Source organism: Triticum urartu, chromosome 2 (assembly GCF_003073215.2).
Source record: "Triticum urartu cultivar G1812 chromosome 2, Tu2.1, whole genome shotgun sequence".
Classification (NCBI taxonomy): domain Eukaryota; kingdom Viridiplantae; phylum Streptophyta; class Magnoliopsida; order Poales; family Poaceae; genus Triticum; species Triticum urartu.
In genome coordinates, this window is record NC_053023.1 from 127,069,106 (window position 1) to 127,081,312 (window position 12,207).

At 46.3% G+C, this 12,207-nt stretch overlaps 1 protein-coding gene across 1 annotated transcript; it reads right to left on the reverse strand.

The window, feature by feature from the left end:
* Positions 1-4,802: 4,802 nt before the first annotated feature.
* Positions 4,803-7,071, reverse strand: LOC125536316. Its single transcript, XM_048699509.1, has 3 exons — positions 6,674-7,071; positions 5,338-6,540; positions 4,803-5,215 (listed from the first exon to the last, which is right to left on the reverse strand). Exons 1-3 carry the CDS (start codon positions 7,069-7,071, stop codon positions 5,017-5,019), a joined length of 1,800 nt encoding a protein of 599 aa, XP_048555466.1. The 3' UTR covers positions 4,803-5,016.
* Positions 7,072-12,207: the final 5,136 nt, after the last annotated feature.

The window sequence follows — 12,207 nt, forward strand, 5'->3', positions numbered from 1 at the left end:
TCCACGAGGGTGGGGGCGCGCCCCCCTACCTCGTGGGCCCCCTGGAGCTCCTCCGACCTCGACTCCAACTCTATATATTTGGTTTCGGGGAGAAAAAAAATCAAGGAGAAGAATTCATCGCGTTTTACGATATGGAGCCGCCGCCAAGCCCTAAAACCTCTCAGGAGGGCTGGTCTGGAGTCCGTTCGGGGCTCCGGAGAGGGGAATACGTCGCCATCATCATCATCAACCATCCTCCATCACCAATTTCATGATGCTCACCGCCGTGCGTGAGTAATTCCATCGTAGGCTTGCTGGACGGTGATGGGTTGGATGGGATCTATCATGTAATCGAGTTAGTTTTGTTAGGGTTTGATCCCTAGTATCCACTATGTTCTGAGATTGATGTTGCTATGACTTTGCTATGCTTAATGCTTGTCACTAGGGCCCGAGTGCCATGATTTCAGATCTGAACCTATTATGTTTTCATCAATATATGAGAGTTCTTGATCCTATCTTGCAAGTCTATAGTCACCTATTATGTGTTATGATCCGTTAACTCCGAAGTGACAATAATCGGGATACTTACCGGTGATGACCGTAGTTTGAGGAGTTCATGTATTCGCTATGTGTTAATGCTTTGTTCCGGTACTCTATTAAAAGGAGGCCTTAATATCCCTTAGTTTCCGTAAGGACCCCGCTGCCACGGGAGGGTAGGACAAAAGATGTCATGCAAGTTCTTTTCCATAAGCACGTATGACTATATTCGAAATACATGCCTACATTACATTGATGAACTGGAGCTAGTTCTGTGTCACCCTAGGTTATGACTATTACATGATGAACCGCATCCAGCATAATTCTCCATCACCGATCCATTGCCTACGAGCTTTCCATATATTGTTCTTCACGTATTTACTTTTCCGTTGCTATTGCTATCATCACTACAAAATCCCAAAAACATTACTTTTACTACTGTTACCTTTTGCTACCGTTACCACTACTATCATATTACTTTGCTACTAAATACTTTGCTGCAGATACTAAGTTTCCAGGTGTGGTTGAATTGACAACTCAGCTTCTAATACTTGAGAATATTCTTTGGCTCCCCTTGTGTCGAATCAATAAATTTGGGTTGAATACTCTACCCTCGAAAACTGTTGCGATCCTGTATACTTGTGGGTTATCATGGTACTGTTATGATTGTATTTTTTACGTTTTAATTAGTGTTTGTGCCAAGTAAAGCCTTTAGGATCTTCTTGGGCAATAGTTGTTTGATCTTACTAAAAAAACAAAAACTTTTACGCTCACGAAATTAATTTTCATTTTTTTTACCAGAGAGCGATAAAATACCTATTCCACTTGCAGTAGATCAATATACAAATTTCTCAGGTCATCCTATTTTTTCAGAGTTTTTTGAGTTAAAGAAGTATTCCAAATAGTCAGATTGCTACAGACTGTTCTGTTTTGACATATTCTGTTTTCTTTGTGTTGTGTGCTTATTTTGATGGCTCTATGGTTTTTTTTTGATGATTTTTTTCCATAGAAAAGTTGGAATACGGTAGATATAATACAAAAACAAAATATTAATTGGTTTGATAGAGCACTTATAGTAGTGATTTATTATTCTTATACTAACGAATCTCACGAAGGCTTTGTTAGTTTTGTGTGATTGAAGTTTTCAAGTTTTGGGTTATCTTACGATGGATGAAGGAAGGATGTAAGAGCCTAAGCTTGGGGATGCCCCGGCATCCCAAGCTATTATCCAAGAATGAGAAACCAACTAAGCTTGGGGATGCCCCCGAGTGGCATCCTCGCTTTCTTCCAACAACTATCGGTATTTTACTCGAGACTATATTTTTATTCGTCACATGATATGTGTTTTGCTTGGGGCATCTTGTATGATATGTGTCTTTACTTGTTTTATTTTGTGTTTTAAGTCATCAATCCTTGCTGGACACATCTATTTGAGAGAGCCAAAATTATGTCATGACTTGTTAGAATTGCTCTCTATGCTTCACTTAAATCTTTTATGAGCTAGGACTTGCTCTAGTGCTTCACTTATATCTTTTTGAGCACGGTGTGCTTTGTTATTTTTGAAGAAATGCTCTCTTGCTTCACTTAGATTTATTTGAGAGTTAGTAAAATTTTGAAGAAATTCTCTCTTGCTTCACTTAAATTATTTTGAGAGAAAGAAAATTTGTTATGCTCGTGATCTTCACTTATATTTGTTGAGCTTATGAAAAGCAACACATGAAAATTAGTCCCAAAATGGTAAATATCCAAGAAGGATAAGGAAAAGGAAAAAATGTCACGAAGATCATTGGACAAAATAAGCTTGATTCTTAGTAATAGTTTTGAGATATGATGATGTGATATGTGAGTCATCTTGATGAGAAATTATGCTTTAGTAAGAATATTGGTGTTAAGGTTTGTGATTCCCTATGCATGCACGAAAGTCAATAATCATGCAATGAAAATTATATCCTACTTGTGGTGCATTATTCAGTGTTAATTATGCTTAATGCTTGCTTATGAGATTATTCGTTTCTTCGTTGGTCGCTTCCCAATCTTTTGCTAGCCTTCATTTTGCACTAAGTATGATCACTACTTGTGCATCCAAAATCCTTTAAACTAGTTTTGCCGCATGAGTCCACTATATCTACCTATATGCGGTATTATTTTGCCGTTCTAAGCAAATTTGCATGTGCCATCTCTAATTTTCAAAATAAACATCTCTTCTGTGTGTTTGTTTCGCTTGCGGAGCGGTGAGGGGTGGCTAATAGTTTCCATGCTAGATGTGTTATTCTCAAGATGAGTGTTTATTCACTTGTCATTGCATGAGAGTAAGGCAAAGGTATTAGGGATGCCCAATCCTGAAATGCAAAAACAAATGAATTTACTTTATGTTATCAAATAATAAATTCCTTGGGAAGTGTTGGTATGGAGGGCATCCGTCGATACAGTTAGCCATGGAAAGTGAAAGTTATGGTGGAAAAAGGAATGAACTTTATTTTCTGTTTGGGAACCGCCTATGATATATCTATGCATGGAAAGTATTGGGAACTCTAAGTCGTTTTTGTTGGTGGGATGGATACACCTCCCAAAATGTTTTTATCTCAAAATTTTCGCTTTGAGCTCTGGCACCTCTACAAATCCCTACTTCCCACTGTGAAGGGCCTATCTTTTACTTTATGCAATTTTTATTTTGAGTCTCCATCTTCTCTTATAAAAGCACCAGCTAGGAGGCAATATGATCGTGCTTAAGTATTGGATGTAGTTAATATTCGAGTGTGTTTCATGAATGGATCAATGTTTCAGCATGATCATGGTAGCCATAGTATTTAATATTATATATCTTGCTATCACTTAGTTGTTTATCTTTCTTAGCATATGTTGTTGGTGCACATAGATGAACCTAGTTGATTTAGGTTTTGTGATTGACAAATTAAACGCTAGTTTTATTCCGCGTGTATTCAAGCCTAAACCGTAATTATTTTAAAGCGCCTATTCACCCCCCCACTATGCGACATCCATGATCTTTCAGACGTCGGGTGAGGAGGTGATCCGTCATTTCCCCTTTGGTGGCTGGTATGGTGATGTCGGCGGCAGGTGAGAGGTGTGGGTGTCAAGCTCGGGGGATTCTTCGGCTTTGATTGTAATTTTCCTATTGATTGGTGTTTCTTTATGCAAAGCTTGAAGTTTGTTGTCTTTTTAGTTTTGTCAGGGCAACGTCAATGTGGCTTGTACTATGATTTTTAAGATGTATTGTAAATGAGACACGCATTATCATGAAAAATATTCCCACTCGACCAGTACACATAGAATCGCGACAAATTTATAAAAACTACAACTGTGAGCTCATTATGTTCTTTCTTTGCCATGCTTTTTAAACTGCTTTCTTTGCCACCCTCCGTCCCACACTAGTGTCAAAAAAGTCTTTGCCTATGGGACAGAGAGTAGTTCTTTGCTAGGACGTGGAGTTTCTACACCCAGGAGCAAATGCTCCTGGTGTGAACAGTAAAATTAAATAAATTCAAAAATAATTTCAAAAAATTCTGAAAATTTTGTGTGCCATACTTTCACAAATGTTTGTTGTGACTGCAAAATTTCATTGCAAAATCACATTGGTGGAAGGCGTGGTAAAAAAACAAAATTGATGCTCTGAAAATGTTACTTACACAAGCATTTTGGAGCTCTGATTTTTTTTGACACATCTTCCACCAATGTGATTTCCCAATGAAATTTTGCGTGCAAAACAAACATTTGTAAAAGTATGTCACAAAAAAATTTCAGAATTTTTTAAATTTTTTTCTATTTTACTATTCATACCAGGAGCATTTGCTCCTGGGTGTAGAAAGGTACTTCCGTCTTTGCTATGCTAACTGAACTTCGTAGCGTACGGGCATGTACAATGGTTGATAAGATAGTCTTATCTTAAGTCTTGCATGTAATTTAGAGATGACAAAAAAACATGTTTACGATGGGTCATCTCTTAACCTCATCTCTAATGACTAGTTATTCCTAAAAACATGGTAAACCATATTATGTTAAGAGATCATCTCTTGTCTTCTCTTAAATAAGAGAAGACAAGTCTTATCTTATGATTTCTCTTTTCTCCACCTCATCATTTATCTCACGTGGCATTTTTAAGATACAACTTAGAAGTGCCACGTAGGATAAATGATGAGGTGGGGGAGAGAGAACTCATAAGAAAAGGCCTGTCTTCTCTTATTTAAGATAAGACAAGAGATGATCTCTTAGCACAATATGTCTTACCATATTTTTAGGAGTTGCTAGTTATTGAAAATAAGACTAAAAGATGACCCATTGTAAACTTTTTTTTTACCATCTTTAGATTAAATGCAAAACTTAAAATAAAACTATTTTATCAATCATTGTACATGACCTAACAAAAACCAACGGCAGGGTATAAGTCTCTACATTAGCGTGTTATACACTATCCCCTGTGCTCTGCATGTACGTTCTTAGTGACGTGAGTCATACGGCACACGAGATCGCGACCGAGGAGCTTAATTAGACTCGCTTGTCCTCTTCGCCGGCCTTGGCATACACGCCGGAGTCTGTCCTGAGGATGATCTTGGCGTCCTGCGTCACGTAGCACGCCCAGTTCTCCACGTACGAGAGCGGCCCAGTCCTGAGCATCAGCGGCCGCGCGCCGTCCTCCACGTCGTCGCCGTCGTCGTCGTCGCCGGCCTCGTCCGAGCACGCGAGCCTGCCCAAAACACACATAAATAAAAGATCGTAAGTAGCTAGTTTCTCCGTGTATCTCGAATCTCGGTCAGCTAATGAGCTGGAGCCATGAGCAGGCCATGGGGGAGGAATGGGAGCGTTTACCTCGCTGAATCGTGGGATGGCGCCCACACGAGGCAGACGGCGCAGAGGAGCGCGAAGGAGATGAGCTGCCACACCGCCGGGATCACCCACGCCACGCGCCACCGCTCGCTCTGGTACCCGTCCGTCGACTTGAAGTGGACCTCGAACGCGATCCAGCCCAGGGACACCGCCACGGCGATCGTCAGCGAGGTTGCCAGCCTCCGGTACGTCTCCACCTTCGCCGTCATCCGTCTCGCCTTGAGCTTGCTGATGGTCCGCGACAGCGCGCTGAATATCCAGCAGATGAACACCGCGTCGAGGGCAGCCACGGTGAGCACCAGGAAGAGCCTCCTCGTCGGCGAGTGGTCGTGGTCGCTCACGGCCCCGACGTGCTCGCTGACCTCGAGGGCCTCGGACGCCGCCAAGAACACCGCGCCGAGCCCGGCCACCCTGGCGCCGGCGCTGGCGCCTCCTCCCAGAGTGGGCCGCACCACGCCGTACCCCTTGGCGACGAGGAGCACCAGCACGCGCGACACCGTGCGGCGCACCGCCCCGGACGTGGCCGCCCAGAAGGTCGTCCCCGCCGGCCGGACTCCGGACTCGCTGAACTCGGCGAGGTCCAAGTACCACGTGGTCACCTCCACCATCCCGAGCGCGATGACTACCGTCACGAAATTCTGGAGCGGCACCACCTCCCGCCAGAACCGGGCGTACCGCAGGAACCAGAACGCGGCGAGGGCGACGAACGCCAGCGACATGACTCCGTAGAAGGCCAGGAGCGGGGCCATCCGGCCGGGAAGGTAGCCGTAGCCGCGGCTGTTCTTCCATATGGTCTTGCCCTCCGCGGCCACGTCGAGGGACGCGTCGCAGTGCACGAAGCGCAGGCTGTACATGCCGGTCCGCGCAACGGCGACGGTCTCGTCAGGGAAGATGGCCTCGAGGGCACCCGGCAAAAAGGAGGCGGCGAGCACCCTGGGCCAGCCCGCGGCGGCAGTGCTGTTGGGCGCGCGGTAAACTAGCGACCCCTCGGTGCACGCGCCCCGCTTCGCCATGTCCGGCGTGCAGCAGAGCGCGCGAGCGCCGGCGGCGACGACGTCAGAGCCCCCGACCGCGCCGCGGTCCGCGGCCTCGAAGATGACCGCCGTGATTGTGGCCGTGAGGTTGCCGTCCTTCCCGGCCGCGGCAGCGGACTCCGGCGTCCTCTTAAACGCGACCTTCTCGAATCTGCACCGACAAACGCCACGCGCGTCACTCCCCAAACAAGAAAACAGACAAAAACTATGTCGATGACGAAATCAACCGAGACAAGCAACAATTTGTGGCCGCCGGGGCTCAGAAATCAGAAGTTCATACATACCGGATGAAGGAGTCCGCGGCGGGGGAGGCGTAGACACCCTCGCTGCCGCCATTGAGGACGAAGGCGTTGCCAAGGCCGGCGAACCGCTCGGCGGTATAGTCGTGCACCGACGCGTCGGCGCAGAGGAGGATGGCGCAGCACAAGGCGGACACCAGGAGGTGGGCGAGTCTCACGGAGGAAGACCCTGGCATTGGCATCGAGGAGAGGAGAAGAGCTTCGATTCTTGCGTGTGGCAGCGTGCTCGTGGAGTTTACTAGTACTAGAGCATTGAGTACGATCTCGATCAGTGATGTGGAGTGGAGTGGAAGAAGAACGGAACGGAAGCGACGACTTTGACGTGGAGATCGGCCGGACGAAATGTTAGGTCCACACCCCCAAACCCTCTTGACCGGCAGCATCAGGGAACTGTGGAAGAGTGGGATGGAATTAGGCAAGCATGCACGACAAATCGGACAGAAAATGAGGGGAACCAAATTTGGGGGCGGATTATTAAATGAACTATATACAAACAGGCATTTTTTTATAGAAATTTTTAATCTACACATCAATCACGGCACTACAGAGAACACTAGAGGTAATAAAAATTACAACCAGATTCATGGACCACTTAGCGATGACTACAACCACTAGAGCAAGTCGAAGGCGCGCCACCGTCATCGTCCTGGAGTCGGGCAAACCTTCTTGTAGCAGATGGTCGGGAAGTTATCGTGCTAATGCCTCAAAGGACCAACGTACCAGAGGAGCAACCATCTTCGATGAAGAGAGTTATAGATCGGAAAGATCAAACCTGTAACCACATGAACAAAGACGAACAAAAACTGGATTCAGATAGATCCATCAAAGACCAACACCGACCGAATCTCACAAGATCCGACGAAGACACGCCTCGACACATCCTTTGACGATGCTATTCGCATCATCAGGATGGAGATAGCACATGGGAGACATTATTTCTACCGAGGGACATCACCAACCACCACACAACCCCAACCAAGATATTGAAACTAACAGAAACAAGAACAGGGTCCCTCCTGGGAGGAGGGCAAGATCCTTCGCACCTCCACAGACCACAGCCCAAAGCCATCAAAGGTGGGGCGGATTGGCGGATCCGGTCCCCTATACGCTCGCGGGCGCGTCCGTAGACAGGGTCGGGCAGCTCCTCATATGGGTTGCCGCACATCCACATGCCTCAAATGTGAAGTCTTAAATCCATGTAATCCATGCACATCGATCATACGATACAGATTGTCTGAATTCAATAGTTTAAAACAAAGCATAGTTTAACAATCCAGACATGCCAAAATGAAATCAATTTATGAGCGTGCCGGATGCCTTGCTTGCTGGCCGGATCACTCGCCAGATGCCATCTATACCGCCTGCTTCGAGGTCATCCTTGCGTCCTGCTCCCTTGCATCCGGGCCGCATGCTCTACTGCTGTCATCAGTCGCCCTCGCCGCCTTGTACTTCCTACGGTCATTGATCTCCTTCTTCTACTTCGCAACCCACTTCTTTGCATGGTCATCCAAGAAGGTTTTGTCCGTCAACATGGTCTTTGCATCCTCCGCATCTCGTGTGAGTTGCAACCTCTCCTTCTCAAGCTCAATCTCTCCAAATGTTTTGGTCTTCTCGAGCTCCCATTTAATCGTCGCCTCTTACTTCTCCAATTCGATCTTCTCCCTCTCAATTTCCAACTTCTTCTCCGTCCTCTTTCGGTCCCAATTCATCTTCTCCTTTTGCGCATCCAACATGAGCTTATACCTCTCTTCTTTCTTGTTCTCCCTCGCTGAAAAAATGCCCGTCCATGTGAAGGTGGCCTTTGCCTTCTCCCACTTGTTTCCCATGACTTGCCGGTTATTCTTTGGCACGGTGGATCTCCCATTCTCGATGATAATATCCTCCTCTTCATCGTGCAACCCAATTGATTGGTGGGAGATTGAGTCATCATTCCTCTTCTTGCCGGCCTTGAGATCGACCACAAGTTTCGGGCGCGGCGTGCGGGATAGCTGCTCGTCCATGTCCGCATCCGCTCCCCGCAACGCTGCTGCTTCCCTCTCTCGCTGTCGGCGTCATCGATTCCTCTGAGCGATGTTCCTTGGCTTGCACGACGAAGCCGAGGATGGGACACCGATGAACGAGGCGGACGCACCCTCTGTTGCGGCGGTCAGGGATGGGCTGGACGACATCTAGCAGGGCAGCGGATCCGGACCGGCGATGATGATGGGGAGCAAGGGTGGCGGACGGCGAGGGCTCGGATGTGGGAAAGGTAGGAGGGAGGAGGGAGGAGGAGGAAGGTTTTGATGATTTTGGTGCAAATTGTGGTAGGGTAGGGCTGTCGGGTCCGACATGACGGACGTGCCCGAGCGTTCCCATATCCTTCTCATATTTGAGTTGGACATGAAGGGTGCCAATCAGTCCGGACATTTGAGGCCCGTTAAAGAAGCCCGTCTGAGTCGCATTTTTGTGACCGGTCGGTGACCGTGCCGTCCATCCGGATGTTTCAGGCGGGTTTGGGGCGCCTGGTGTAGATGTTCTGACAACTCTGATGTGGAGATCAGCCGGACGAAATGTTAGGTCCACCCCCAAACCCTCTTGACCGGCAGCACGAGGAAACTGTGGCTGAGTATGCAAATGAGGCAAGCATGCACGGCAAACCGAACAGGAAGTGAGGGGAGCCAAATTTGTGGGAAATAGGGAAAGACAATTGTGATATTTCTCAGCGTCGCCTGACCGGCTGAGTGTACTTTTTGCACTCTAAACTAAAGTGGGTTTGCACGATGTGATGCCGCTTCACGTCCACATCGTCCACACAGAGCAACTAAAAAAGTGGAGGACATCGTATTTTGCAATGTGTTTGCTGTTCTGAAAAGAAGTCTGTCCTCTTTTTCATAGTAACAAAAATACAAATTTAGGAGTTTATCACTGTTTTAAACCAAAAATATTCGGCCAACTAGCATTTGGTACCCGCTTTCCGCAATTGAAAAAAAATCACCTTTTCTTTTCCTTCTTAAAGACTATAGGATCATGTAGAATCCAATGTGATTTTTTTTCTTTTTGCGAGTGAGAGCAAACGTTTGTGTATATTTTTCATGTAGAATCCAACGTGATTGACTCATTGTGCATATTTTTCGTGTGTTAGGGAGGCCAAAACAGAGCGGGAGCAAATATTTGGTCACTATAATAAGGTGAATAAAGAATTCAAAGAAAAACTATAAAGCGAAAAGGCGTAACTCTTGGAGTACTCCAACACGGTTATTATCTCTACTCCTAAATCCTAATGTTTAAGTTGGTTAAATAGTATGGTTTATTTTTGTCCCACCATTTTCAACTGTTTTCACCACCCCCTCCCATCCTGGTTCATCGGTTTATATTTCTCTCCATTTTTTATTACAACCAAAACTTTCCTAACGTATAACAAATCACGGATCTAACTTTCTTAAGTTATGCAAATCAATCGACCCCTTTTATTGGTGCAATTTGTTTTAGAAAACAAATAACAGATTTTCAGAAAACAAATAATAGATTTTAATCTAACTTTCCTAACTTATTCAAATCAATCGATTTCTCTTATTAGTGAATTTTTTTTAGGAAACAAACAATAGATTTTCCGGGAACAATGAACTGATTTTAAGGAAATGAACAAATAACATATTTGTGCTCCTACGCTGACCTCTGAGACTGCCGGCGTTGGTGCCATCACGAAGAGAAAACGGACGATCCCATCTACAACCACGCAATGAGGCCCACTCATGGGAAAAAATGAACCACGACCATGTAGCGACGCCCCCTCGCACGAAAAAAGATCAGACGAACCAGGGAAACGAGACCACCCCGCACGAAAAAATATCGGGTGAACGAGGCTCCCTCTCTCCATCCCTCGATCTCGTCCTCCTGTCGCTCGACCATATTTTTTCTAGGGTTCCCACCTCCGCCGCCCACCGTCTTCGCCCACTCGCTGCCGCCCCTCCCCTCGACCTGCCTTCGCTGGTGAGGCCTAACCAAACCTCAGGGTTCTCCTCCACTGCTGTCACGAGTGGTCAAGGTCGACAAGGAGGTGATGAATCTGCACGCCGGCCTTCTTCCACTCCCATCCCCATCTTCCTCGGTACTCGATTTAGAACATCACCTGTGGAGTGTGGACATGGTGAAGGGGACCTAGCGAGGTGTGCGTGTAAGAGGACCTGGTGTTCCCGGCTTCCCAGGCGACGCGGTCCATGATAGGGCAAGACCTAGCGGTGGCCTTCTTCGGCGACTTCTTGGGCTCCGTTGGCCCCAACCCCCGCTTCGTCATCGACGACAGGTACGGCCATGACCCCTCCGCCGTTCATGTCACATGGCACCTCAAAACACAAATTAAATTCATGTCATCTATTTGTCACCATTGTACGTCAGGTAGAGCAGCTCTGCGGAAGCTGCCGGCCACCAGGATCAGGTACGTGAGTAGCTGCATCCATCCATCTTGCGAGTTAATTAGCATAAATAAATGCCCAACTGATTCAGTTACTTTGCAGATTCTGTAGTGCAGCCTTATGTGTGAAGCAAGAAAGTTATGATCTGGTGACAATAGTCCTTTGAACGTGGACAAATCAGTACCAAAATTGATTTGGTTCTTCCAATCTGTGTGTACAATGTTTTTTCTGAGGAGCAAGTAGGTGGAGCACATGAGTGACGTGATACCCCAAACTCTCACTAACTCTTAGCATCTCATAATGTGATGTCTATAGGAGATGGAGCAGTGCCTCGTTGATGCATGAGCTGATGCGGTCTGAATCAAGCCTGTGCGCATCTTGGTGAGAATCGTTGGTCTAGTTTGACCATATTTTTGGACTCCATTTTGTGGTTGTGTGGGAAATTGTGTGCGGTGTAGGATCTGTACTGTACGTGGATTGCAATTGCAGGACTGATGGTAAGGTTTGATCAATGAACATCGACATAATTTACAGTTTAATCTTGATTAATCACCTGCGATGACGTAGTCACTCTCTGTGTCGCTGAAAGGCACTTGGTGGCAAGGGCGCACCGGGGATGGGTTTAGTAGGGGTCCGACGTGTGGGTAAGGGACGGCGTGAAGATCACTATTCCTATGTCAGCGAACATACTGCAAGGGTGTGTGACGAGGACGAACTTGGCACATGCAATGGTGGGGAGTGGCGACGACGGTCAGGTGGAGGAGAACACGAGAAACAAAGCCATGCGGCTGCATCAGGCATGTATAGCTGATCAATGGCTATGCATATTTGTGCCCAAATGGTTTAGATGGTCTTAACTGGAGGTATGTATGTGCTTTCTTTGGATGCATGTATTCTCTTTTGATTATTGCAAAGAAGAGATCTAACTAGGTTTGCAATGGGACAAACAAAATATCTGAGTCTTGGTTTCTCATGTTCATGTAGTTAATAACACAACATATGGATTAAAGTAAAGATCGCCTGCATTAATTCGTCACTATGTATTTGCTGTAAGAGGAAATAAGTGAGTACGACGACATTGACTTTCAGAGTACAGTGTTATGTATTGTATTCGTCAGTATATGGTCC